Source organism: Balaenoptera borealis (genome assembly GCF_965194805.1).
Source record: "Balaenoptera borealis genome assembly, chromosome: 19".
NCBI classification, from domain to species: Eukaryota; Metazoa; Chordata; class Mammalia; order Artiodactyla; family Balaenopteridae; genus Balaenoptera; species Balaenoptera borealis.
In genome coordinates this window covers 62,944,285-62,970,366 of record NC_138878.1, presented here as the reverse complement: position 1 = coordinate 62,970,366, position 26,082 = coordinate 62,944,285, and the positions used below count along the sequence as shown (strand labels likewise).

Genomic DNA, 26,082 nt, shown 5'->3' with positions numbered 1-26,082 from the left:
ACTCCCACTGGGTGTCCTCTCCACAGTCCCCCCTGAGCAGCCCCCCATCCTGTCCTGTACCCTTCCCCCAGGTCCCCCTGTCCCCCCGGGTCTGGCCTGTGCAGCTGGATGCCTGCCCTCCCCAGCTCTCAGGCTGCGAGGAAGACACAAGGGGATGGAAGTAAAGACCCCCAGTCCCAGTGGTGGGGTGTTTTAACAAGGGTCCCATGGGACAAGGTGGGGGCCACAGGAAGATGAGGGGTCCTGGGGGAGCTGGCTGAGGGGCATTCTCCAGGGAGCCAGTGGGAAGGGAGGGAGGGCCCATTCCAGAATTAGAAACAGCCCAGATTGAGACCTGGAATGTTGAGGGAGATGATTTCTCCAGTAGCTATTTGAGGAGGTGATAAAGAGATAAGGGTGGATCCTGGCAGGTCCACGGCCCACAGGGCCTCCAAGAGCAGCTGAGGGGCTGGATCTGGTCCAGGGCAATGGGTAGGGCTGTGAGCAGGGGGGGCAGGTCGGTCCTGGGTGCAGAAAGACCCCTCTGGGGCCATGTGGGGGAAGGCTGGAGGCTGAGGGTCCCAATGGGAGAGGACGAGGCCTGAGTCAGGACCCTGGGGGCAGAGTGGAGGTGACAAGAGAATCAGGGCAGGCTCTGGGGGTGAGGGGCAGGGAAGGAGGTACCCGGTGTCTGGCCCTGGGACCTGGGGGACAGTAGGGCCACCCCAACAGATGGGACCGAGGGAGGAGGAGTGGGTGTGGGGGGCATGCTGAGCTCAGGGGGATGTAAGGAGTGTGACAGGCCGGGTGACATCAGGGGAGGAGGACCAGGGTCAGGGACCCAGGGGATGGTTTTAGGGGCCACGGGCCTAAAACTGTGAAGGAGGAACATGGGCAAAAGAGGGGCCCCCCATTAGGTGGCGGGCAGATATGGGGGACCTGGAGGCACAGGGAGGCCGTGGGCAGGGAGAGGCAGGCAGGGCCCCAGCTGGGGGCGTCTCCCCGAGCCCGCCTAAGGCTGCACTCCACCCAGACAGTAAATTCTGAGAGGACACAAGAAAGAAGGCGGGGAGCAGGCGACGGCAGGACACGCTGACCCGTGGTGATGGGGGCACTTGGGCTTGGTGGGTTCTGGTTCCCAAGACCTCAGAGGTCAAAGGGCAACTTGTAAAGTGAAAAGTCAAGCAGCACGTGAGGGGAAACTGCTGGGGTCCCGGGACACCCCAACTCGGGGGTGCCCCCCACACCCACTCAGTCTCTGACTCCCTCTGTTCCTCCCTTTGGGTCCCTCTCTTGGGCTCTCTTTCTGGGTGTTTCTGTCTCTCCATGTCGCTCTCAGCTTCTGGGGCCCCCTCCTGCCCCCTGTGCCTGTCGCCTGTCCCATCCGGTCCCAGACAGCCTGGCGGGGCTCCCTGAGTGTTTCTATTCCTGGGCCTGAGTGACCTCCCCAGGTGCCTTCTCAGCGGTGGCCTAATATGGTCAGAGCGGGAGCCCAGAGGGCAAGGGTGGGACCTGGGGAGGGGGCGTGGGGGGTCCCTGCAGCCTCCCTCCTCCTGCTCCCAGCGCCCCCCCCAGGTGCTAACCCCTCCTGCTCTGCAGGCTAGAGGATCGGCAGGCTGGACCAGTGCATGGATTGAGCACTTACTGTTTGCCCCTTACGGTGGGTGCAGATGGGCCCATGCAGCCTCGAAAGCCCCCACCTGCTGGGGCCACCCCACTTCTCACAAGCCTGAGTCAGGCTGTCCCTTGTCCCAGGGTGCCCAGCCAGGCTGGTCCCAGAGCATCGGTTGGCGGGGGCTCCTGGGGATCCCCGGTTGCCCTTTGGGGGCGCCCCACACAGGCCCCCAGGGGCCTCTCAGTGCCGGCCTGGTTGCAGGAGGGAAGGAGGGGGGACGGTCACGCGGAAGGTGCAGGGGGAGGTGACAGCTGTTCCGTGCCCCCCGGGTGCTGACAGCTGAGGCCCAATTTAGCTCTCGGAGCCCAGGGCTAGCCAGATAAGGCAGTGAGGGGTGCAGCCCCGCCCCCAGGGCACCCCTTAAATCACCCGGTCGGGCCCTGGGGGGTGGCCGCCAGCGATGCCAGGTGAGAGGGGCTGCGCTCCTTCCTGACTCCCCGCGTCCCGCCTGCACAGCGCTGCCCCTCTCTCTCCGGCTCTCCTGTCTCTCTCTCTCTCTCTCTCTCTCTCTCTCTCTCTCTCTCTCTCTCTCTCTGTCGTCTCTCTCCCTCTCGTCTCTCCATCTGTCTTTCTGTCTCTTCCGATCTCCGACCCTCCCGCTCTCCATTTCTCCCCATCCTGTTCCTAACTCTGCCTCTATCCTTCTTTCTCTGTCTCTCTTGCCCCATCCTCTCTCTCTTGTCTCTGTCTTCCCATGTCTATCTAATCTCTCTTCATCTCTGTGTATCTCTCCTGTCTCTTTCCATTTCTTTGTCTCTCTGTCTCTGTCTCTCTCCCCATCTCTGACCCTTCTGCCCATCTCTCTCCCTTCTCCCCTGTGTGTGTGTGTGTGTGTGTCTGTCTGTCTGTCTCTCTCCTCACTTCTCTCTTGGTCTCTCTCAATCGCTCCCTGTGTCTGTCTCTCTGCCTCTCCCTGACTTTCTCTCCCCGTCTCTCCCTGACTTTCTCTCCCCGTCTCTCTCTGACCCTACCTCTCCATCGACCCGGATGGAGGCCGCCCGGGGCCTCTGCTGCGGTTTCTGCTGAATAAAGCTGTTTCTATCCTCACCTCTCCGTTCCTCTCGCCTCTTTTCCTTTCTCACCCCTCTGCCTCTGAGCTCAGCACCCCCGCCCTGAACCCGGGTGGGTGGAGGTCGGGAATCCGGGGCTGGGGTCGGGGTCGGGGTTCCTCCCTCCCAGAGACTGCAAGAAACAGAGTCTGAGAGACAGATGGAGGAGATGGGGAGAAAAACCGAGAGATGGACGCAGAGGGAGACCCAGCAACAGCAAGAGACAGGGACTCAGAGACAGAGAGACCGGGATGGGGGCCATAGACTCAGAGATGGGAGAGCCAGTGGGACAGCAGGACCTAGATACGCGGAGAAACACAGAGTGAGACGGGGCGACGTCTCCATCTCAGAGGCAGGGAGATGCGGAGACACGGAGAGACTCGGAGGCCGAGAGACAGAGATTAGACGGTGCCCCGCATCCCCCCAGACACTGCAGACTGGGCTGGGCAGCCCCACCCCCTCCCGCCAGGCGGTGCCAGGCCCCAGACAACGGGCCCTTGTTCTGACAGGGCCTTGACTCGGTCGGGGCAGCTGGGGGCTGGGCTGGCTGGGCCCCGGTGTTGGGGGGGTAGGGGCGGCCACCAGAAGCCTGGCCTTGGCCTCCACCCTCAGACTCCCCCTCCTCCCTCGACCTCCTCCTTCCAGCCTCCCTTCTGGGGTCTCTGCCCACTCCCAGCCTGCTTTCTGTTCTGCCGGGGAAGGGGACAGGCATTTATGGAGCACCTGCTGGATGTACCTGAAATGCCTCCGTGCCCCTCCTGACACCCTCTTGTCTCCCCTGTCCCTTCCTCTGTGCCCTCTGCTTGTTCTTCCTGGGCTTCTGGCTCCCTTCCTTGGAAAAGATGGGCATTTATTAAGTTCCTAGTGTTTGCCAGGCAATTTCCATACACTGTCTCTGCACCTTATACTTTTTGCTCTCCTGTCCCTTCCACCCTGTTTCCTTTCCCTTCTTCCTGATCTGCCTGGTCTCTCCTCCAAGGAAATGGGCATTTATTGAGCACCTACTGTGTACCAGGGAATTTACAAACCCTGTCTCCTCTCTTATTATATACACCCTTTTCTCCCCCAATTCTTTTCTTCCTTCTCTATTCATTTCCTCTCCTTTCTGACTCTGCTCCCTCCTAGGGGAGGGAATGAACATATATTGAGGACCTACTGTGTGCCAGGCAGTTTACACACCATCTCACCCTTCCTCACACCGTCTTCCTCCCCTGTCTCTCCTCTGTCCTCTCCTTGTCTTTCTGGGCTCTCTGCTCTCTGCCAAGGCAAGGAACACACATTTATTGAGTACCTATGGTATACCAAGCAATTGCTTGTGCTTTCTCTACTCTCCTCTCACCCTCTCATCTCCGCTGACCTGTGGTTTCTGCTGTCCTCTGCTTCTTTCTGCTCTCTGCCAGGAGAGGAACTGGGCATTTATAGAGCACCTATTGTGTGCCTGGTAATTTCCCTCCACTCCCCTCCCCCTCGATTCTCCCTGTTCCTTCATCTCTGACTTCTCCTTATTTTCTGCTCTGTCTCCCCTTTCTTGGGGGAAGAAAACAAGCAATTATGGAGCACCTACTGTATGCCAGGCAATTAACACCCCACCTCATCTTCTCTTGCCTCTTTCTCCCTGCCCCGCTCATTCTGCCAGCTTCTCCCTTCCTGTGTTCTCTGGGCCTTCCTCGGGGAAGAGAACAAGCATTAACTGAGCACCTCTATGTGCCCCATGATTTGCCGGAACTGCCTCCTCTGACATCACCTCCTCCCTTCTGCTCCATCCTATTGCCTCCTCGGCCAGCCTTCCTCTCACCAGTGTCTTCCGCTTCCTCTTGTTTGCCTTCTCTTCCAAGGAAGACAGTGGGCATTCACTGAGCACCTCCTGTGTGTCTCACCCACACACTCGCACGGTCTCTTCCTCATTTCCTCTCTTCTCCCTGGTTCCTGCTCTCCTCCAGCTTCTCCCCTTCCTCTCTGCCCTGCCAGCTCTCTCCTGGGGGAGGAACTAGGCATATACTGAGCGCCTGCTGTGTGCTACTCCTCCTATCAGCTGTCTGTCCCGGCTTGCCTCATAGGCCCTGTGCTCCCTTCTCTCTCCCTCTCTGCTTGCTTTCCTCCTCCTGGCTGCCTCCTCTGCTCGCTGCCAGGAAGGGGGACGGGCATTTATTAAGTGCCTATTGTATGCCCACTGCTTTACCGACACTGTCTCCTTCCATCACAGCTTCTCCTGTTCATCCTCTCTGCTGGAGTTTCCCCTCCCCGCTCCTTTTCTGCCTGCCTTCTTTCTCCCGGGAAGAGAACTAACACTTAAGAGCACCAACCATATGCCTAGCTATTTCCACCCCTGGCCCTCCCTCCTTTGGCTGTCTTTCCTCCCGTTTTTCCTCTGTGGTGGTTTCTTCACTTCCTTTCTGACTTGGCTCCTCTCTCCTGAAGAAGGGAATGAATGGGCATTGATTGAGCACCAGCTGTGTGCCAGGCTCTTCATAAGCCCAGCGTCCCCTCCTCACACTCTCTCCTTCCCCCTTTCCCTTCCTCTCTACCGCCTCTTCTCTCCCTTCCTGCTCTCCGCGTTCTCCACCAGGAAAGGGTAGGGGCACTAATTAAGCACCAGCTGCGTGCTGGGCAATTCACACATGCTGCTGCCTCTCCTTAGACCCTGTGTTCTCCCCTGGCCCCTCCTCTCCTTCTTCTCTCCCTTCTCTGCAGCGGAAGCTCTCAGTTTTTCCAGACGGAAGGGATGTAGGCAGCGATCTCAGCCGCCACGGCTGTCGAAGGGGCCCATCATCTTCCCCTCATGGTGCTGAGCACCGCGAGCTGATGACCGACTGGGGCTCCATTTGGATTTCCTCACTGGGGAAAAAAAATGCCGATCACAATAGCCACTCCCTAGGGCGGGGGAGGGAGGGGTGACTGAAGGAGACCAGGAGGGAAAGTAGGATAGACTGTGCTAGAACAGTGCCCACGGGAGGAGGGGGCGCCGATTCTGCTTCTGGCCGTTGAGTCCTGAGTTGTCGCCCTCGTGGCCCCCTCCCCCACCTCCCTGCGCGCTCTGCTCCGCCCCCGAGAAGCAGCTGAGGAAACTGAGGCCCAGGCGGGGAAGAGACTCGCCCGCCACTCGGCCCCGTGTCTCCCCCCCCCCTCTGTGAGCCTCGGGCCCCCTCTCTCCCCCATTCTCGGGATCGCTCCCTGATTCCCAGTCTCTCTCCCTCACTAGCTCTTTCTCCCCGCCCTCCCGTTTTCTGGATCTCGTTCTCTCTGCATCTCTCGCTCCATCCTTTTTCTCTTTCTCTCCTGCTCCTCTGTCTCACACACACTTCCTCTGCCTCTGCCCCATCGGTTTCTCTCGACGCACACACGGTCCTCCCCGAAAGGACTTCCCTCACACTGTGTTGTCGTTTCCTTCGCTCACACCTTCTTGCTCAGGCCCTTTTCATTCTTTCTTCGTGCTGCTGCTCCTCTTCCTCCTCCTCCCCCTTCTGACCTGTCTCTACCTTCTGTCCGTTTGTCCGTCTCTCCACACCCACCCGCCCCCAGGTCTCCTTCCCCTCACCCTTGTCTTTCACCCCGATCCTCAGTTTCTTCCTCTTTAATTCGCACACACACACGCTCCCCCCCCCCCCCCCCCACCCATTTCTCTTCCTTAAACCGCGCTCCTCTCCTTCCTTCACACCTTCCTCCGCCCCAGCCCCGGCTTGACTCCCCTGCGCGGTCACTCCCAGCCTTTCTGGAAGCCCTTCTGCTTTTCCCTCTGCCTTTGCCCCGCCCCCCGCTCCTGGCTCCCCCCCCCGATGGGGATGGGGCGCGGAGTCCCCAGGCCTGGGCTTCCCGCTCTGGGCTCTGGGCTTCGCCCTCCGCTCCCCCTTCCTCGGCTGCTGCTGTGTCTCCTCTCGCTCCCCTTGTCCCCGTCACCTCGTTTCCATTCCTCACGTTCACCTCTCACGCCAGCCTCTCCTGCAACTCCGGCTCCTCCCATCTCCCCCCACAGGGGCTCCTATTTCCTTCCCTTCCTAGCCTCACTCTCTGTTTTCCTGGTATCGTCTCTCCATTGGCTTTTTACTCCGGACTCTCTCCTCCGCCGTCTACTCCCCCCTCCCCGCCTCCCTTTCCCTGGCGTGAGGGGCCAACCGCCCCCTCAGCCCTCACCGCGTCCCTCGTCTCCGTCTCTCATGTTCTCTTTCTCCCACACCTGTTCCCATATACCTGGGGTTTGCAGCGTCTCCCTCTCCCCGCTCTCCCCGCCCCTGTCCCCATCCCGTCCTTGCTCGACTCCCACAGCTGGGGAGGCCCCTGCGGTAACCAACGGGGGCGGGGACAGCTGCGTCCCCGCGCCGGTGGTATTTTTATCCTGTCTCGGAACAGACGGTCCTGTGATTAATGTTTCACAGTTTACGGAATTCATTTCATGTCCTGCCAGGTCCTGGGCCCATCAGCTGCACGTTTTCGCCGTCTGCAGCTCATCGTTAACTGGGACACGGGGACACTGTCCCGTGACTTGGCGCGTTATCACTCGAGAGGGGGCAAACCTTCCCTTCCCTCCTCTCTGTCTCCCTCTCTGTTTCTCTCTCTCTCCCCCTTCTCCTTTCTGAGCCCCGTTCCTTCTCTCCCCTCTTTATTCACCTGGCTCTTTCCTGTCACACCTTCGGCTTTGTTCTGTTTTCCCTGCTGTCACTCTTTTCTCTCCCTCAGTCACCAAATGCCCTCGCGGTGGTCACCCGGGTGTCGAGGAGGGAGACTGTGCCCTGTGGGCCGGGCTGGGATCTGAGGGGCCGCCGCCCACCCCTCCCGGCGTCTCCGGGCCTCGTGCTGCGGCCTAGTCTTGCCTGACTTTCCACTTTCCTCATTTCCTCCGTGTTCCCCGGTCCCTTCTTTCCACCACGTGCCTCCCCGCTGGCCTCCCTCCATCCTCTCCTCAGCCTGGACCTCCCCCTCCCTCCGCCCCTCCCCGTGGCCTCCAAGGGTGCGTGTGTGTGACACTGGCGGGACCCCTCTTTCCCCTGCTTTTGTGTCTGCGCCTCTCTCTCCCTTTCCCTCCTCCTCTCTCCCCGCTCCCTCCATCCTTTTCTCTCTCCTTTCCTCCTCTCCCTCTCTGCCTGTCTCTCTCCGTGCCGCCTCTCACACCCGTTCTCTCTCTTACACACATGTATACACACACTCCCTCATTCTCTTCTCATCTTCTTTTTACCGTCTCCCCTCCATCCTTTTCTCTCTCCCTCGGTCTCCCCTCCCCTCCTCTCCCGGCTCCTCGTCTCTTCCTCTTTCCTCCCCGGCTCCTTGGGACTCTCCCCAGGGCTCACACCCCTTCTCTCTCCGCGTGCTTCTCTCCCGTCTCCTCCCCTCCCTCTCGGGTCTGTCTCCTGAGCGGTTCTCTCCCCCCTTCGCCCCATCTCTTCTCTCCTCCAGCCTCCCTGTCTCCCTCTTTTCTTTCTCCCCCTCCTGCATCTCTGCCCGTGGCTTTCTCTCCTGTCTCCCTTCTACTTTGTCTTGTTTCCTCCTCTGCCTCTCACCGTTTTTCTACTTGCTCCCTTCCTCCTCCCCGCTCCAGTTCGCCCCTTTTTTCTCTCGTCTTTCAAAACCACTTGCCTCTTCCTCTCCTCCTTCCCCTCCTCGGGTCTCAATGCCGCCTCCTCCCTCTTCCTTCCGTTTCCTCTTCCGTCTTCTCATTCTCCTGCTCCTCCCCTCTGTGCCCCTGGCCGCCCCGTCTCTCCTCTCCCCTCCCTCTGTTCCTTTCCTCTCCCCCCTTTCCTTCTTCCTCCTCCTTTCTCTCCGACCCTCTCCCTTCTCGTCCCCGCCCCGTCCCTCCCCACACCTGTCTTTTCCTTGTTTCTCCCCTCTCTGCCCCCTTCTCTCGGGGCCTCCCTCTGTCTCTGTTCCTCCCATTTCTCTGCCTATTCTCCCCTCTGAGTGGCCCCCTCTCTCCTCCTTCTATTTGCCCTGCCCTTCCTCTCCCCTCCTCACATCCTTCTCTTCTCTCTCCTCTCCTCGCTGAATCTTTCCTTCTCATCCCTCCTCTTTCTCACTCTCCAGTTTCTCTTTTTCTAGCCCCACGCACCTTCTTTCAGTCTCTCTCCTTTCCTTCCTCTCCTCTCCCCATCTGTCGTCTCATCTCCTCTCTCTCTCTCTGTCTCGGGAGGCCCCTGCCCTGCCCAGCACCTCCTCCCCCGTGCGTCGCCCTGAGGGCTCCAGGGGCCCGTCTCTCCCTTTCCTTCTCCTGCCCTTGGGGCTCTGAGGTTTCCAGGTTCTGCGCAGATGGCGGAGTCGACCCAGGGAGCCCAGGGCCGGGCTGTCAAGCCACAGTCCCCGAGGTGGAAGGACCTTTGTGACACCCATTTTCTCTCTTTTTCTGTCTGCCCTGGACTCTGGACATCTGCCTGGAGGGATCAAGTCTGCCCCAGGTGCAGGAAGGACGAAGCGAGGAACAGACTCAGAGGCGGGGAGCAAGCTGCCTAAAGATTCACAGCGCGTAAGTGGCGGGGCCAGGACAGGGTGTGCCGCCCTACAGTTGGCTGGGAACCTGCTCCTTCCTGACTCTGCTGAGCCCTGGACTCCGGCCTGAGCTCGGTGAGAAGGGGGCTGCCGCCTTTCTGCTCCGTTCCCCTTCCCAACCCTCCACCAACTTCTCTTCCTCAGGCAGCGTGAAGCACAGCAGCAGCTGGGAGCACCTCACACGACCCCACTTCACGATGAGAAAATAGGCACCTGGTGTTCCTGAGGACCAGCATCTGCTAAGACAGAGACTTCATGGGAACCCCAACCTTCCCAAAGGATCGACAGTGCCCCCTCTAGGGCCCTTCTCTCCACTAAGATGGACCACATGGGTCAGCACGATGCCTGACCTCCCCCAGTACCGCCTGAGAGGCATTCTCAGACTGGGTGTCATCTTCCATCGCCACCTACTGTCAAAAGACAAAACTGCAACCCAGCTCTAATAAACACTGGGAATGACCCCGACAAAAAAGGACAGTGCCAGGGGGTGGCAGAGGGGCTGGGGGAGAGGAGAGGGAGAATTTGCAAAATTCTGTAAAAATTAAAAACTTTACTCCTAACCAATACATAAACATCATACTCAGCAAGCTTCTTGGTATGCCAACTTAAATCTCCAGACTTCATGGGTGTTTTCAAGTCATGCTATGGGCAGGTTCTCTCCTGCACTGCCATGGAAATGCACGTGTCGCTGCTTTGGGAAATGAAGGAGAGTGGGATTTGGTTTACACAATTTGCTGGGGAGCCTATTTCTAGGAATTGGGCCAAACTGAGTTTGTTTCGTCTGCAATGACCTTGCTGAATGGAAGCTGGGTGCAAGCAAAGGTGAATGGCTGACAGCCAGAGAGGCCCCAGCCACTGGCCCCTGACCTTCACCTGGAGTCTCTCTGATGGGCTAAATAAAGAAATCTCTAGAATTGTTTCCAGAAGCTACCTGCTACAATGCACAATTTGGGGGTGGCAAAGATTCTTTAAAAATACTAAAATTAGCCTTATATATTTTAAAAGACTGCTTGTCAAACAACTCTGTTTTAAATACGCCCAAATGACAATATGAAAGCCCAGGCTGGGAGAGGGGAAGTTTCCTCAGTGCCAGGGAACAGGTGACATTTTGTGGGGCAGAGAAGGGCATCCAAGAGGTGAGGCAGGAAATTGGGGAGGGGGGCATTCCTTTCACTGAGCATTTACCTTGCAGGTGCTCCCCTTAGACCAGAGGTCAGGAGGCTAGGGTCAGGGAGCAGGAGGGGGAGAGTGAGGGCTGAACTCAGTGGGGACAGAGAGGAAGGAATGTGGCAGGAAGAGGAGGGATGGGGCTGTGGAGGGGTGGAGAGGGGGAGAACGGTGCCTGCAGTCTGGCCCGGTGGCATCTAACTGAAATCATTAATTGAGGCTGGGGGTGGTAATTCATGAGGCTGAGGAGGAGGAAGAGATCAGAAACCAATGGGCCTCAAAGGCCAGGCTGAGGGGCTGGGACTTTGCCCTGATGGCACTGGGGAGCCATGGGAGGGCTGGGAGCAGTGGAGTGGGGGCAGCGCTGGGGTCAGAAAGCCCTCCATGAGGGGGATGGAGTGGAGGGGGCACATGGGAGGCCAGGGAGGAAGTACAGGTGGGAGAGGACGAGGCCAGGGCTGGCGCCACGAGGGCAGAGATGAAAGGACAAGGCCGGGAGGAACAGTGGGCAGGGCAGACCAGCACTCTGGTCCATGAGGCCGGGTAGCTGGAGGCACCACTCACGGGGTAAGGATTCCTGGGTGGCACCAACTTCCCCGGTGGTCCCTGAGGCACATCCTGGGGAAGGAGCCTTGGGTCAGGAGAACCTGGAGGGGAGTCTGGGCTGGAGACGGCCTTGGGAGCCACCAGGGAGGAGGGGCTGTTCAGAACCTCCAGTGTGGATGGGCGGCAGTGAGACCCTCCCCCAGGAGGTCCCCAGCTGGGGGTGTGTCCTGCAGACACACGCACACGTGCAGGGAATAATGCAGGTACACGGGGATTCCTGCAGCACTGCTTGAAACCCAAAGGTCCATCGACAGGGGACCAATGAAACCACTCTGAGCCAGCCACGTGGTGGAATGAGGACGCACTCTACATCAGAGATGGAAGCCTCTCCCACTTACGTCAGGCGGTGATGGTGGGGGGCTAGGGCAACATATTTCTGCAAACCCTGTGTACATACACATTTGCTTGTTTCTGGAGGGAGCAGCTCCAGAGCAAGGCACAGGAGATGGAACGCTCAGGCTGCCCCCGCGAGGGGAACAGGTGAGCAGAGGGCCCTCTCTGTGGATCCCACTGGATCTTGTGAGTTGCGCGCTATATCCCCAGATACCCTGATGAATAAAGAGAAACAGTGACTGAGCTCTGCAGGGATGGGCAAGAATTAGAAGAGAAGTTTAATCCGCAGAGAGCCCTAGGGAGCCTGCGCGAGCTCGGACACTGACTAGAATATGCAGGGGAACCCTGCTGGCTTGAGAGCCGTCAAAAAAAGTCTAAGGGCTTCCCTGGTGGCGCAGTGCTTGGGAATCTGCCTGCCAATGCAGGGGACACGGGTTCGGGCCCTGGTCTGGGAGGATCCCACGTGCCGCGGAGCAACTAGGCCCGTGAGCCACAATTACTGAGCCTGCGCGTCTGGAGCCTGTGCTCCGCAACAAGAGAGGCCGCGATAGTGAGAGGCCCGCGCACCGTGATGAAGAGTGGCCCCCACTTGCTGCAACTAGAGAAAGCCCTCGCACAGAAACGAAGACCCAACACAGCCATAAATAAAATAAATAAATAAATAAATAAATAAATCTTTAAAAAAAAAAAAAGTCTAAGAAGAAAAGAATGTGGGACTCCTCTCGTGGGCCAGTGGCTAAGACTCCGCGCTCCCAATGCAGGGGGCCTGGGTTCGATCCCTGGTCAGGGAACTAGATCCCACATGCTGCAACTAAGAGCTCGAATGCCACAACTACGCATCCCGTGTGTGCAACTAAGACCCGGCACAGCCAAATAAATAATAAATAAATAAAAATAATGTAATCAGATTGACAAAGACCTCAAAGCTCGAGCCACTAAAAAATAACATAATGGGGACTTCCCTGGTGGTGCAGTGGTTAAGAATCTGCCTGCCAATGCAGGGGACATGGGTTCGACCCCTGGTCCGGGAAGATCCCACATACTGCGGAGCAACTAAGCCCATGCGCCACAACTTCTAAGCCTGCGCTCTAGAGCGCACGAGCCACAACTACTGAGCCCGCGTGCTGCAACTACTGAGGCCCGCGCAACTAGAGCCCATGCTCCACAACAAGAGAGGCCACCGCAATGAGAAGCCCGCTCACCACAATGAAGAGTAGCCCCCGCTGGCCGCAACTAGAGAAAGCCTGCGTGCAGCAACAAAGACCCAATGCAGCCAAAAATAAAAATAAGATTAAAAAAATAAATTAATTTTAAAAAAATACCAAGGCAATGTGAATCAGCGGGAGGCTTTGGGGCTCTCGGGCCGCTTGCCACTGTGCAGAGGGGCGTGGCTGGTGCCCCAGGGAGTGGGCTCTGAGCTCCCATGGGGCTGCAGGGAAGAGGTGCAGCAGGATCAGAGTCCAAGGGCATCAGAGGACAGAGGCGGCACGTGGAGGTCTCAGCAATATCAGATGAATCACGAGAGGAATTCAAAAACACAAATACTGCCACGGAGCAAAGGACAAGAAGAGTTCTCAGAAAATGCCAATAGTGCTGCCGTGCTCCACGGTCACGTGTGCATTTAGGTCACGTGTGCATTTAGGTCACATGTGCATTTCGTGAGAAAGTCAGTTGGAGGAGGGCGGGCTGAATGAGCTCAACGTCCCTTTCTGGTGGCACACGAAGGACGAGGCCACTCTCTGGGCAAGGACAGAACTGCAGAAGATACGGCGCGGGAGGAACGTGGCAAGCACGGGACAGTGTACAACCTCGAACATGTTACTTTTGCTACAAAGAGGGGGAAAGAACACATGTTCCTGTTTGTTGGTGCCCGCACAGACACTCCGGGAGGGAAAACAAATGGACTAAAATGATCAAGTGATCAGGGAGACAAGACTCCAGTGCACACCTTCCTGGGCTGTTCTCCCTGTTCACAAAATATCTCTAATCTGCCTTGGTATTCTACTTCGAGTCATGAGTCTGCGGGAAGTCATTCAAACTCACATCAGAGGCAGATCAGCGACAGACCCGCGATGTCGCACTATTTATAACCACATAAAGCAGGAGGCAAGCTGAACGTTGAACGTTTGGGAGACCGTTTAATAATCTGCTACCCAGACACCGTGGAGCCTGATGCAGCCGTTACCATGACAATGGCAGCCATTTTTTGGTGTTTCTGAATAACACACACAGTGACCAGGGGAATTCGGCAGCGCTCCTACATCCTGACTGCCTCTTAGCCAAGTCAACAGTTGCACTGGCTGCTGCAAGTTGTAACTTTCCAAAATGTTTACCTATTTCAATATGTTGCCTTGTCAATGTTTTTAAATAGACGAAAGGAGAAGGAGATATAGATAGCAAGGACCCAGCAAAGTCCCAGGGAAGATACCCAGGCCAGGAAAGGGATTCTATTTACATCATCTGGCCCCTGACTCCACTAAATGTTTGTTTTGACTTTCAACATCACTTCTTCAAGCCCAGAAGCCTATGGAGGACCTGGCATCCTGATGGCAGGAATTCTCAACTCCCACTCACAGCCGTGGGCAGATACAGGCCAAAACAGGGGACAGGGCTGCACGGAGGGATGGAAAAGGGGGCGCCCGTGGCCAGCCCCCCATGCTCTGTGCCAGCTGTGGGCTGCGAGGAGCCCCAGGATGCCCTCAAGGGCAGACAGACAAGAGGCTAGTGTCCCAATCCAGTGTCAGACAAGTTAGGGGTATCATCTAACCTGGCCAGGCAGGGCGAGAAGACCACGACAAAGGCACAGAGGCTGGAGAGAACTAGGCATGTTCCCAAACTGCAGGGCCTCAGGGGGTGGAGTGGGGGGAACCAGAAGTGAGGTCAGAGCTGGACCAGGAGCTTGGGCTCTACCCTGTGGCAAAGGGAAGCCTCTGGGGCTACAGCGGGGCCACAGGGGAGGGCGGGGTGCAGCAGGGCCCAGAACCCGCCGCCCTTCCGCCACCAGTAACGCCAAGGTCCAGAGGGAAGGGACTCCTGGGGAGGGGGCGCTCTCCTACCCTCATGCGACGGGGAGACAGGAGGGGCCGGCAAATCCTTCCTGTGATGACCAAGGACACAAGCACGCTGGGCAGGAAGGGTGTCCGCTGAGCGAAAGAGGACGGGGCACTCACGGGCCCTGGGCCCCTCACCGGCCACCACCTCCGCCGCCGCCGCCGCCCCCGCCCTGGCCCCCGGCGTCCGGTGCTCCCGACATCATGAGGAACAGGACCACGGGAATGATGTACATCCACTGTGAGCCAGACAGGATGGCAGAAGGACAGACGGACAAACAGGGAGACAGAGAGAAGAGAGGGGAGAATGAGCAGTGTCCGGGCCAGGGTGGGGAAGGCGGGGGCCGGCGTGAGGGGAGGCAGTGAGGGAAGGGGGCCCAGGTCCCCTACTCCACTACGGGTTGGGGAAGGGCTGGCGGGGTGCAGGGGCGGGGGAGGCGGGAGGGGGCTCAGTCCTCACTCAGGCCTCGTGCGGTGGCGGTGCGAGCCCGGGGGCAGCAGGACGCAGGGCTGTGAGCAACACGGCCCCCCCCAGGATGAGGTGCCACTGAGGAGGGAGGGGGGCGCAGGTCAGGGCCAGTGGCGGCTGTGGCGTCCCGCGGCCATCAGGGAGGGCAGAGCCGGGGGTGGGCGAGCTCTCGGCCTCTCTGGGCCTCAGTTTCCCCGCAGCCCGGCTCTCCTGACATCTCCTGACATCAGGGGCTCCCGGCACATTAACCAAGGCCCCACGGACACGGCGCCCAGCGCGGTCAGGCTCAGCAGCCTCCGACCCGAGGCCCCGAGGGCCCAGCCACACTGGCTTCCACTGCCCCCCGCCCCTGCCTGGTGGGGGGACCACATCCGCCAGCCCCAGCGCCACCAGCGCCCCCAGAGCCGCCAGCGCCCCCGGCGCCAAGGGCCCCCAGAGCCGCCAGCGCCCCCAGAACCGCCAGCACCCCCGGCGCCAAGGGCCCCGGGCCTCAAGAGCTGCCCCAGCAGCAGCACAGGCTCACCCTCAGCTGCCGGCTCCCGGCCTCCCGGGCACCGCCCGGCACAGCCCCTCCACCCACCCCCCGGCCCGGCTGGCGGAGCCCACCCGCTCCCTCCTTTCCAAACCTCCCGTTCCTTCGAGGGCTCTGCCGGGTGCCCCCCACGCCCCAGCCTCCCAGCCTGGGTCAGGCCTCATCCTCTCCCCCAGACCTTGGTCCCAGCCTCCTCCGAGCTCGGACCCCGCCCCTCCCGTGACCACACCCTCCTCACCGCACTCCCTCCCGACAGGCAAGGCCGACACTGCCCCCCGCCCGGGCACCCGAGGGGCTGTCCCCAGTCCCCCTCACTGCCCAGCTCCGGGCCGGCCATTTGCGGAGACCGGATGCCCCGTGAGCACCAGCACAGGCTGGCAGGGGCAGGGGCAGCGGCAGGGGCAGGGGCTCCGGGCAGGGGCAGCGGCAGGGGCTCCGGCCAGGGGCCAGGAGGACGTGCAGAGACGCCGGGGGAGCCAAGCAGGCCCGCCGTACACGAGGCCCAGAGGAGGGCCGAGGGCGAGGGGAGCAGGGCCGAGGGGGGGGCTCAGCGTGGGCGAGGGGAGCGTGGGCGAGGGCGAGCCGGGGGCGGGGGGAAGCGGCCGGGGGCGGGGCGGGGGAAGCGGCCGGGGGCGGGGCGGGGGAAGCGGCCGGGGGCGGGCAGAACTCACATATTTCGCGAAAAAGGACTTCTGCTCCTGGGGGTTCTTGGCCTTCTGGGCCTGCTCCATCTCCAAGCGCTCGATGAAGGCTGCCGTCTCGGGCCTGGAGGGTGGGGGAAGAAGGAGGAGAGGGGATGAGGGCCCGGGAGCCCCCGCGGCAGCCTGGAAGGGTGCGGGGAGGGGCGGGCGGGGCCGGAGTGAGAGGCAGCGGAAGGCCGGCCAGCCGGGGACAGGGCTGGCTCTGCCCGCCGCCCCGCAGCCGCTCCTCACCCTGGCGCCGGGACCGGCGGCTGCAGCTGCACTGAGGTGTTGAACAGCTCCAGGTCCACGTCCTCCACCTCGTGGCCCCGGCAGCCTCCAGGGTACGTCACCACCGACACTCCCACCACGTTGCCGGCCACGTCCACGTGCAGGGTCAGCTGGTCCGAGAGGTGCGACTCTACCAGGGAGCACTGGGGGAGGAGGGGGGGGGTGAGAGGAGGGAGGCCAGCAGGGGCTGCTGCCCAGGCCTCGCCCACACCAGACCCCCGACCAAGCCTCCTTCCCCACCCCACAGGGCCCCCGAAGCATCTTTCAAAGCCCTCCATGGCCCCCTGCCCACCTCCGGCAGAAGCAACGGCCTCCCTAGGGCCCACCAACTGGATTGTCCCCCTCCAGCCCGGGAGACCCTTGAGGGCAAGGCCAGGTCCTTAAATGCTGGGGCATTTAAGAACCCAGGCTAGAGCGGGTGGGCAAAGCAAGGATGGGGGCTGACCTCATCACCGACTCACCGCGGGGACAAAGGAGGAGACATAGCCACCGGCTTCTGGGCCGTCAGGGGCCCCAGGCCGCCGTGGAATCCGGACACGGTACAGGCCATTCAGCGCGGCCACATCCTGCAGGGCGGAGAGGAGAGGGTGGTGGTGAGAGGCACAGTGCCCAGCCCCCACCTGGTCTGGACACCCACTGGGCCCACAGCCAGGAGGGCCCTTCCCCAGTCTCGCCCAGCCAGCATCCCCCACTCCCTGGCCCAGCCAAGCCCAAGACTCCTCCCACTGGGTGCCCCACCCAGGGGGAGACCACCACGAGGAGAGCAGAGGCCAGCCCAGCGACAGAGTAGGTCCCGAGGACACTTCCCGCAGGTCTGGGTCCAGCCCCACACCCGAACTCCCCGGTTATGTGAGCGGCTAGTTCTCTCTGTGGGCAACTGTGACAGGAATCACGCGGGCACCACGCAGGAAGGCTGACCAGGGCGGGCCTCAGCCTGATCTCTCCCACACTGCTGGCACCCACGGGCCCGCAGCCGCCCAGAATAAAGCCTGCGTCCCCAGCTTCCCTTGCAGCTCCAACTGGCCAAGGGACGGAGTGGAAGTGGATTGTGGCAGCTTTCCCGAGCTTTCCCCCAGAGCCGGCTGTTCCCTCTGGCCCTCCTTCCCTTCCTCTACCTTGCTGCCTGGAACCTCCCGCCAGCCCCACACCATCCCTAGGGAGGACCCAGGCGGACCTGAGGGGAACCCAGCCCTTGAGGAGGCCACAAAGCAGGGCGACAGGAGAGGTAACGTTCTCCTGCTTAACCATGGCTACCGTGGGAATCCCTTTCTCCTCACAAGCAAATCTTGCACTAAGTGTGAAGCATCGTGGCTGAATCTAGAAGAGGGAGAGGAGCTGACCGTACGAAAACTGTGGGGAAGAGGGTGAGCTGCGCAGAGGAAACAGCTCGGGCAGAAGCCCCGAAGTACGCGTGCTGTGCTCTGAGGCACGTGCCCCCAGCCCCAGCAGAGCCGGGGGTCCCGTCCTCACCCGGAGCTGGCCCCGCTCCTCCTCGCTGAGCTGCCGCTGCGACAAAGACAAAGTGCCATCTTGCTGGTTCCAGAGCAGCGAGCCCCGCTTCCGGAAGTGGGCACTGTCATCTGTGCGGGAGCCTGGACGTCAACCTTCGCAGTGACCAGGTCGCTTCCCCATCCCGAGCCCCCATTTTCCCACTTAAAAACTGGGGACAGCCCCACGTGTCTCTGAAGCCCTGCCTCTGCCTTGCCAGGTGACCCAGAGTCGCTCACGTGACTTAAGTGGGCCTCAGTTTCCCCAGCTGTGGAATACAGGGGCTGCAGAGCTCAGGAGCTCCCAACCACCGGGCTTTCTTGGGCAGATGCCAGGGTCTGACTGGGGAGGTCTGCAGAGGGTCCGAGCTTCAGTGTTTAAAACAGGTGCCCCCAGAGCTTGGGGCCTCAGACTCGATTAAGAACCCCTGGGCCACACTGACATCTATGCTCTGGGAGTCTGGAGGCCTGAAATGCGGCAGTTTAAGCTGGGCTTTAGAAAAGGTCCCACCTCTGCCATTCACTTGTAAAAGGAGCTTGTCTGGTATCCCTCTGCGCCTCAGTTTCCTCTTCTGGAAAATGGGGTTATCCCTAACACCTCCTATTCTGCTTGACTATGCTGAGGAAGTCTGCGTTAATACAGATGTTTGAGTTAATACATCTAAGCACTAGGGCAGGGCATGGGGCAATTGGTCAAAGTCTGCTCTGAGGTTATTACTGCCATACTGACCTTTCTGAAACTGGCATTTGTCTTACAGGTATGGGAGTATTCAAAGACAGAGCTTCTGTTCTCCGCCGCCTCCCACCTCCCCAGTGTAATGCAAACACACTCCCAAGTGCAAAGCTATAAGTGAATGGATGGCATGTCCCACGTTGAGTGGCACCCGAGTTCCTGACACAGGGCACTGGGTAAGTGTCCAGGTCAGGACGTTGCTGGACTCACCGATCTCAAATGAGTGCTCCAGCAGCAGCCCCACGGCGCCGCAGCCCTCGCCCTCTCGACCTTCTGCCCCCGCCTGCAGGTCAGATAGAGATAGAGAGGGCCCCAGGTAAGGACCATCAGAGCCCTCAGTCCGGCAGGACCCGCGGACCCCAGGACAGACAGACCCGGAGGCTGCGGCAGGAGCCTTATTTTCATACCCATATCCAAACACTGACGCTTGTCCACTATTCCACCGTGAACCGCCCATTTCATGAAAATTCATGATCTGGACGGGCCAGAGAAAACCAGAGCCTGCAAACCAGCGGAACCTCGTTTCCAAGACAACTATCTCCAGGTCACTTTCACACCTAGCATCATAACTATTCATGAGTTAAAGGGCATCCTTCCCAAGCTAATATCCAAGTGACCTCGTTTTCACTTTCACAGCCCCAAGAGCCACGATGCCGCCGGAGTTCCACCCCTCTCAAGCACATTCAAGATTCCATGCCTTCCTTTTCTCCAACTCTCCACATCTCTCCTAACTCTGCATCCTCCTCTCTATGCCCTCAAGCCTGCGCTACCTCGTTCCAGATTTTAATCCGCGAGCTCAAGATCCCGCCCTACTCATGCATATTCGGGAGGCGGAACTCCTCCGAGAGCCCCCCCCCCACGCCTCTTTAATTTTAGCCACCCCGACGTCTGATTTGCCAGGATTCCACCCGGGCCACACCTCCTGAAACATATTCATGACTGCGGATCCCTAGCGTCCTAACGTTAAGGAAGTTCTTGCCCCAAACTTCTCTTTCGGTGCAGCCTCGTTTTCACCGCACCCAACGCCCAGGTGCCAAAGTCCCATCCCAAAATGGGATTAGGGATCCCATTAGGGATCCCCTTAGGCCCATCCATAAGAAAAACTAAGGCCCAGGGCTTCCCTGGCGGCGCAGTGGTTGAGAGTCTGCCTGCCAATGCAGGGCACACGGGTTCGAGCCCTGGTCTGGGAAGATCCCACATGCCGCGGAGCAACTAGGCCCGTGAGCCACAACTGCTGAGCCTGCGCGTCTGGAGCCTGTGCTCCGCAACAAGAGAGGCCGCGATAGTGAGACGCCCGCGCACCGCGATGAAGAGTGGCCCCCGCTTGCCGCAACTAGAGAAGGCCCTCGCACAGAAACGAAGACCCAACACAGCCAAAAATAAATAATAAATAAAAATAAATAAATTTTTAAAAAAAACAAAAACCCCACTAAGGCCCAGAGAGGGGATGGCAAAATCCCACAAGGAGCCCCGCCCCCTTATGCATATTCACGAGCTAGAGCCTTCCTAACTATCCTCTCGCTTTCTCCCAGTTGTGCGGCCTCATGCATGCGCAGAACTGCAGCCTCGCTTTCCACGGTTCTTTTACCTCGTCTTCCCTCTCGGTCCTGCGCAACTTCGTTCCCACCTTAACCGACCTAAAGGCCCGAGACCCACGATTTCCGTCAACCCCGCCCTATGTGCACAGCGAATAAGCACTCACCCCCCGCACAGCGGCCCCGGACCGGCAACCACTACCCCGCGCCCGGCTGGGGGCTGCTGCCGCCATCAGCAAGAGCAGGAGCAGCCGAGTCGCCCCAGCGCCGGGCGCGGCCATTTCGGTCCCGTCCCACCAGCCAAGGGGCTGGAGTGAGCCGGGCGCCGCGGAGCACGCCGGGAGGAACGGCCCACATCCCGTCGCCCGTGCGCCTGCGCCGGCTCTTTGCGTCTGCGCACTAGCGCCCGCCCGCTACCGGGGCCTGACGTCACGGGGCGGGCGCCGCTCCATCCGGGCCTCCGGGCACCGCCCCTTGGATGACGCCACAATCGCGGACGTCTCCTCCGTGACGCAGTCAAACCCGGTCCGTCGCGTTGTGACGTCACAGAGCCCCGGGGCCCCGCCCCCCCATTTTCTCCGTGGGCGCCTCCCTCCGCTCGCCACAAGGGGCGGGACGTTGCGATGAAACGGGGGCACAAGCATAATTCGGCCCCTGGTGGAGCAGGTGAGGCGGGACCAGGTGGGATGGCAGGTGAGAGGCGGAGCCGGGCCTGGAGGGGTTGGACCAGGTGAGGGAACCAGGTGAGGGATGGAGCCTGCGATACGGAGACCGGTAGCCGGGAACCCTCTACCCTCAGCGCGGGGCTGACCCGGGGACCTTGGCCCAGCCTCCTGGAACTGACCTGCGAACTTTGCCGCCCATGTAGAACGCCCCCAGGTTCCAGCCTGTCCCACGCGCCAGCTGGGACGGCTGCAACGCCATCTCCTGAGCGGCGAGTTCGACCAGCTGCGGGATTTACCCATCTTTGAGAGCAACTTCGTGCAGGTGTGGAGCCCCAGGGCCCTCCGAGCCCAGGCCTGAGCCCCGGCCTCCTGACTTGGGGAACCTCTGTTCGCCCTATTTCTGATCACTCTCCCTGATGCCCATCTCCTGAAATTCCTGCTTCCCTATGAACCCTGGCCTTTGATTCCCTCGGTCCATTTTCCCTGACTTCATACCCATATGACTCTTGACCTCTGACCCCAGGATCTCTGATCCCCATCTTGGTGGTTAACTTACTTGGTTCCTGACCCTTAACCCTACCAAAATTCCTGATCCCTCCCCAATCCCGCCCCCCATCTATCTGGCTTCTAACCTCTGACCCCTGGCCCCAGGTGACCCGGTTAGGAGAAGTTGCCAACAAGGTCACCATGGGGGTGGCAGCCTCCAGTCCTGCCCTGGAACTCCCAGACCTGTTGCTTCTGGCGGGCCCTGCCAAGGAGAACGGACGCCTGCAGCTCTTCGGGTGACTGCCCCCAACCCAGCCTAGACCGCCTTCCTCCCCAGCTCTGGGCATCCTAGGCCCCCTGCAGCACCTCCTTTCACCCACACGACCTCCAGGGCCAGGAGCCATGAATGGCTGCTAGCCTTCTCTGGGCTACTGTCCACCCAAGAGAACAAGGACAGGGCCATCCACAGGGGCCAGGAATCAGGGATAGATAGACATGAGGGGGACTGTCCTCAGCTACACCCTGGCAGGGATCAGGAGAATGACCATTTATGCAGCACTTACTGCATGCCAGGCGTCCCCTTGACCATGCACATCATCTCTTCTCTGACCTCCTACTGTCATATGGTGGGGCCCCTTAGGCCCATCCGTAAGAAAAACTGAGGCCCAGAGAGGGGAGCCACTTGCCCTGGGTCCCACAGTGGGTCAGGGGTGGCCTGGGATCAGAACCTTGGGCTCCTCAGGATTGCTGACCTCACGATTCTGGAGCTCCTGGGCCACACTCCACAATGCCCCTTCAGGTCTTTGGTTTTTTCATTGAAAAAGTAATGCAAATACACTCCAAGGTACAAAACACACATAGCACAAAATACACCTTTCTTCCATCCTAGGCTCCTGTCTCCAACTCCAGCTGCAAATACCAAGACATTTACAGGCATAGAGTATATTTCCAGAAACATTCTGCTGGTGGCTTTCACTTTTTGGGCTACATCTCACAGTTAATGAAAGAAAGGGGGATGGGGGAAGGGAGGGAAGGAAGGAAGGAAGGATGGAGTCACATTGTCACATACACACACATGCACGCACGCACACAATCCTTTGTCTGCAATTTTGGATGTAACTCATTTGGTGGTAGAATCTGATTCTGACCTGAACAAACTTGATGCCACTTACAGCCTTTATTTATCCCCCCCCCCCGAATAAGTTTAAGACTTTTCACAAAGGAGTATCCTGATGCCGGAACCTTGTACTGGGACATTCTCTACCATCTTGCTTTTCTTTTCAATGCTAATTGTATCCCACCATATGAGTCACAACCTGCAGTTGGAAGGATGCTAAGGATGGTGCTGAGAGGGGGGCTTTGACCCTCATCATCTCCTTCAGCACTCTCCCCTCCCAGCCCCAGAGAAAACATACCATCGAAGTAAAATCATTGAGCTTGCTCTGCCAACTCAGCCTCAAGACGCATCCCCCAGCCCCTCACTTCTAACCAGCTTCCAGCCCTTAGTGATTCTGTGCCAGTACACACAGATCCATTTTTGGACACACACAATTCAACAAACTCCGTCCCCTTGGACACCTAGCTTGCATCCGGCCTCTTGCTGTGATGATGTAGTAGGGAATGTCCTTGAACGAATGGCTGCCTTCAGACGGCCTGGTTTCAAATCCTGGCTTCACCTCTTCTTCACTGTCTTTGGCCAAGTTTCCTACCCGTCTGGGCCTCAGTTTCCTCATCGGCAACATGAGGATAAGAGGAGAGCCCACCTTCCAGGGCTGTCAGGGGATAAACTAAGTAAATGTCTGTAAAACTCTTGGAACAGCACCTGGCACAGAGTATGCGCTCTGGAAATGTCAGCTGTTATTCTTCCATTTGGGGAACATACTAATAGATCGAGTTTCCTACTGAGGGAGTCTGATGTGTCCTGTGCCTTGGGGTGACAACCAGTGTGGCAGGCAGGGGACATCCATGTGCTTGGCTGCGAGGGTGTCTGTAAGACCAGTTTCTAGAGGTAGTCTTGCAGGGCCTGAGGGAGGTGGTATGTGGCTACCCAGTGTTGTTAAGAACATGGGTAAGACTTGGGTTCAAATCCCTGCTGTGTGATCTGGGCCAAGTTACCCATCCTGTCTGGATTGTTTCCTCCACTGCCTTGTTGGACCTTGAATCCGGCTGGGGGCCTGAGCAATTCCTTTATTCAGATACTCCACAAGCATTCACTCAGCACTGACCATGGGTCAGCTCTGGGTACTACGGAAGCAGCACTGAACAAAATTGGACCAAAAATCTCGGCCCTCAAGTTCACCTTCTACTAGGAAAGCAGACAGATGTCAATTTGTCCAGTGGGTGAGGTCTGTGGAGACAGATGGGGCGTGGGGGTGGGCATGGGGAGGTCTGCAAGGGCGAATGTGGTTGTATATAGGCTGGAGGTTGTAAACAGATCTTCTCTAAGAGAGGAAGGGGCCAAGCTATGGGGATGGCTGGAGGATGACAGAGGGAACGGCCTGTGCAAAGGTCCTGAGGTAGGACCAAGCCTGGCAGGTGTTTATGGGACAGTGAGACCAGTATGGCTGGAGCCGAGTAAGCGAGGAGAGTGGGTGGGAGGGGAGGGCAGAGAGGGAACAAAGGGGGCAGATCCCGAAGGGCCTTGTAGTCAAGGCGAGGACTCTGCTTTTACTCTGAGCCAGGGGAGGGATTTGAGCTAACGCGGGTGTTGATTGGCGCCCTCTGGCGGCCGCATGGGAACAGACTGGGGTAAAGGCGGGAAATTACGGTGGCTGGACGGCGGGGGGTCGGGGGCGGCTGGTGGAGGGACTTAGAAATCGTCGGACTGTGACTGCATTTTAACGGTGGAGCCATCAGGATTTGGTAGGATTGGCTAAGAATGTGAAAAAGTCGACTCCCACGGTTTCTGACTGAGCAAGTGGGAGGATGTAGTTAAGATGGGGAAGACGAAGAGGAGCAGCTTCGGGGCTGGGGGAAGGTCAGGAATTTGGCTGTTGGACATTTTATGTGTCCGATGTCGATCCAACATACAAATGGAAATTTCAAGTAAGCAGCAATCTGAGTTTCGCGTTTAGGAGGGAGGACCAGCGGGAGACACGGCTGGGCTCTGTGTATGGAAGAAAACTGGGGATGGATAAAATGCAAGAGGCAGAGAAAGTGGAAAAGGATCCTTCCGGGCGGGGAGAGGGGCGCTGGGGTGGGCGCTGCGGAGCCGGGGAGGATCAGACGCTGAGGCCGCCCCTTCCGCCCGCCAGGCTGTTCCCCTTGCAGTTCGTCCAGCTCTTCGTCCACGACGAAAGCCGCTGGCAACTCAAGGTCAAGTTCCACACCGGCCGCGCCTTCTACCTGCAGCTACGGGCCCCACCGGAGACCCGCGACCGCGAGTTCGGCCAGTGGGTGCGGCTGCTCTACCGCCTGCGCTTCCATTCGGCCCAGGGAGCCGTACCCTTCACGCAGGAGTACTCGGCGCTGGAGGACGACGAGGAGGAAGACGAGGACGAGGATCTGACCGAGCAGGAGGAAGTGAGCGGAGGAGGTGAGCGGAGGAGGGCGGGGCTGCAAGGAGGGGGGAGAGGGACGTGGGCGGGGCTGGGGGCGGGACTCCTGGGTCTGAGGGAGGAAGGGGGTTGGGGGCCTGTGCTCCTGGGTCTGAGGGAGGAGGGGCCGGGGGCCTGGACCCCAGGGTCTGAGGGAGGAGGGGCCGGGGGCCTGGACCCCTGGGTCTGAGGGAGGAGGGCCTGGGACCTGGATGCCTGTGTCTGAGAGTGGAGGTGACCAGGAGCCCAGACTCCTAAGTCCTGACAGGGTGTGGCATCTGTACCCAGAGGGCAGGAGGCTCTCAAAAGCAGGGCAAGGTCTGCAGGACCTTGGCGCACCAGCAAAGGTGGTGATGGTTTCCTAACTGGGCATCCCCCAACCCCAGCCTCGCTCCCCTTGACCTAGCATGGTGGGATCTGGGGAGGGAGTGCCCAGGCCCTGAAGGAGTGGGGTCAGCCAGACAAGATGCCAGTTCCGTGTAAGGCCTGGGGAGGGGAAATGCCCCAGTCCTTGAAGGTGGGGACACTGGAACCTATGGGGCCTCTTCCTCTTGAGACACCCTGCTCCCCAGGCCTTCCCAGGAAGTACAAAGTGCCCACTCACCCACCCCCAAACGGCAGATACATCCGCAGTCAAGGCCTCTGAGACAAACTCTCTCTTGTACCCAGCTTCAAGCCATGGAAGCCAGACTGGACCCACAGACCTCTGAACTCTGGGGACTCTGATTCCTCCAACATTCTTTTGAGGTCACTAAAAGACCAGAGATCAAAGTGTACCCTACCTCGGGGCCGGACAGATGAATTATTAAAGTTAATAAAGATCGGCCACTTAAGAACCAACAACCCGGTCACGAGCAGTTTCCCCATCGTCACCGATTCAACATGGCAGAAATAGCTCTTCCAGTGAGACTGCCCCAGTGCAGTCTTCTGTTCATGGCGTCTGGCTCCTGGGGCCAGCACCGAGGCCCAGCGCCCACCCTTCCAGCGTGGCTACCTCACTAGAGTAGCCCTCCCCAGTCTGGCCTCTGGTTCTTCTTTGCCCGCTGCATCTGGCCCCTGCAGCCAGCCCACCTCCTCCCCACTCACAGTAGCTCATCTAACAGGGCTGCCTCCACAGGGTGTCAGGTCCACCCGTGATTTTGTAGTTGCCACGGCAACGCGGTAGCCTCGCTAAAGTAGCTGTTCCCAGATGGCGGCCTCAATGTGGTCTGTTTCATCAGGGCTGCCTCATCGTGGTTGCCATTCCAACCTGGCTGTCCCCATCACCCAGCCCCAGGTGACTAAGCCCTACAGGAGGAGGAAGGCGGGGCTACAGACTCAAGAAGGACAGACATATGGGAG

General features: G+C 59.3%; 3 protein-coding genes across 9 annotated transcripts; 2 read left to right on the top strand and 1 right to left on the bottom strand.

The window, feature by feature from the left end:
- Positions 1-2,954: 2,954 nt before the first annotated feature.
- Positions 2,955-9,759, top strand: LOC309616540 (uncharacterized protein; the record flags this gene model as incomplete). The annotated part of the gene is made up of 3 exons (XM_082367197.1): positions 2,955-2,987; positions 5,903-9,148; positions 9,316-9,759. 2 exons carry the CDS (start codon positions 2,955-2,957, stop codon positions 7,061-7,063), a joined length of 1,194 nt encoding a protein of 397 aa, XP_082223323.1. The 3' UTR covers positions 7,064-9,148; positions 9,316-9,759.
- Positions 9,760-13,395: 3,636 nt separating this feature from the next.
- EMC10 (ER membrane protein complex subunit 10) lies at positions 13,396-20,398 on the bottom strand. 4 transcript variants are annotated; one of them, XM_082367744.1, is made up of 8 exons: positions 20,222-20,398; positions 18,730-18,802; positions 17,770-17,891; positions 16,761-16,865; positions 16,261-16,442; positions 16,000-16,093; positions 14,788-14,874; positions 13,396-14,566 (listed from the first exon to the last, which is right to left on the bottom strand). In XM_082367744.1, the coding sequence occupies exons 1-7, from the start codon at positions 20,333-20,335 to the stop codon at positions 14,788-14,790; spliced, it is 777 nt and encodes a 258-aa protein (XP_082223870.1). In that variant the 5' UTR covers positions 20,336-20,398; the 3' UTR covers positions 13,396-14,566. The 4 variants fall into 4 exon arrangements, with proteins under 4 accessions (XP_082223870.1, XP_082223871.1, XP_082223868.1 ...); XM_082367745.1 differs by having other exon boundaries at positions 17,770-17,879; positions 20,222-20,395; XM_082367742.1 differs by lacking the exon at positions 14,788-14,874 and having other exon boundaries at positions 20,222-20,397.
- Positions 20,399-20,476: 78 nt separating this feature from the next.
- Positions 20,477-25,958, top strand: GARIN5A (golgi associated RAB2 interactor 5A). Of its 4 annotated transcripts, XM_082367749.1 has the most exons (5): positions 20,477-20,747; positions 20,923-21,041; positions 21,371-21,501; positions 24,460-24,740; positions 25,411-25,584. In XM_082367749.1, the coding sequence occupies exons 1-5, from the start codon at positions 20,678-20,680 to the stop codon at positions 25,449-25,451; spliced, it is 642 nt and encodes a 213-aa protein (XP_082223875.1). In that variant the 5' UTR covers positions 20,477-20,677; the 3' UTR covers positions 25,452-25,584. The 4 variants fall into 4 exon arrangements, with proteins under 4 accessions (XP_082223875.1, XP_082223874.1, XP_082223873.1 ...); XM_082367748.1 differs by lacking the exon at positions 21,371-21,501 and having other exon boundaries at positions 25,411-25,958; XM_082367747.1 differs by lacking the exon at positions 25,411-25,584 and having other exon boundaries at positions 20,477-20,720; positions 24,460-25,410.
- Positions 25,959-26,082: the final 124 nt, after the last annotated feature.

Bases quoted from the DNA above. Each gene is read 5' to 3' on its own strand.
- EMC10 (XM_082367742.1), bottom strand. From the start codon at position 20,335: ATGGCCGCGCCCGGCGCTGGGGCGACTCGGCTGCTCCTGCTCTTGCTG. The intron at 17,892-18,729 runs GTGAGTCCAGCA...GTTGACGTCCAG, and splicing joins GGAGCACTCATTTGAGATCG to GCTCCCGCACAGATGACAGT. The intron at 16,094-16,260 runs GTGAGGAGCGGC...CCCACCCTCCAG, and splicing joins CCGCCGGTCCCGGCGCCAGG to GCCCGAGACGGCAGCCTTCA.
- GARIN5A (XM_082367746.1), top strand. From the start codon at position 20,678: ATGAAACGGGGGCACAAGCATAATTCGGCCCCTGGTGGAGCAGGTGAG. The intron at 20,748-20,922 runs GTGAGAGGCGGA...CCGCCCATGTAG, and splicing joins GGGACCAGGTGGGATGGCAG to AACGCCCCCAGGTTCCAGCC. The intron at 21,042-21,370 runs GTGTGGAGCCCC...CCCTGGCCCCAG, and splicing joins TTGAGAGCAACTTCGTGCAG to GTGACCCGGTTAGGAGAAGT.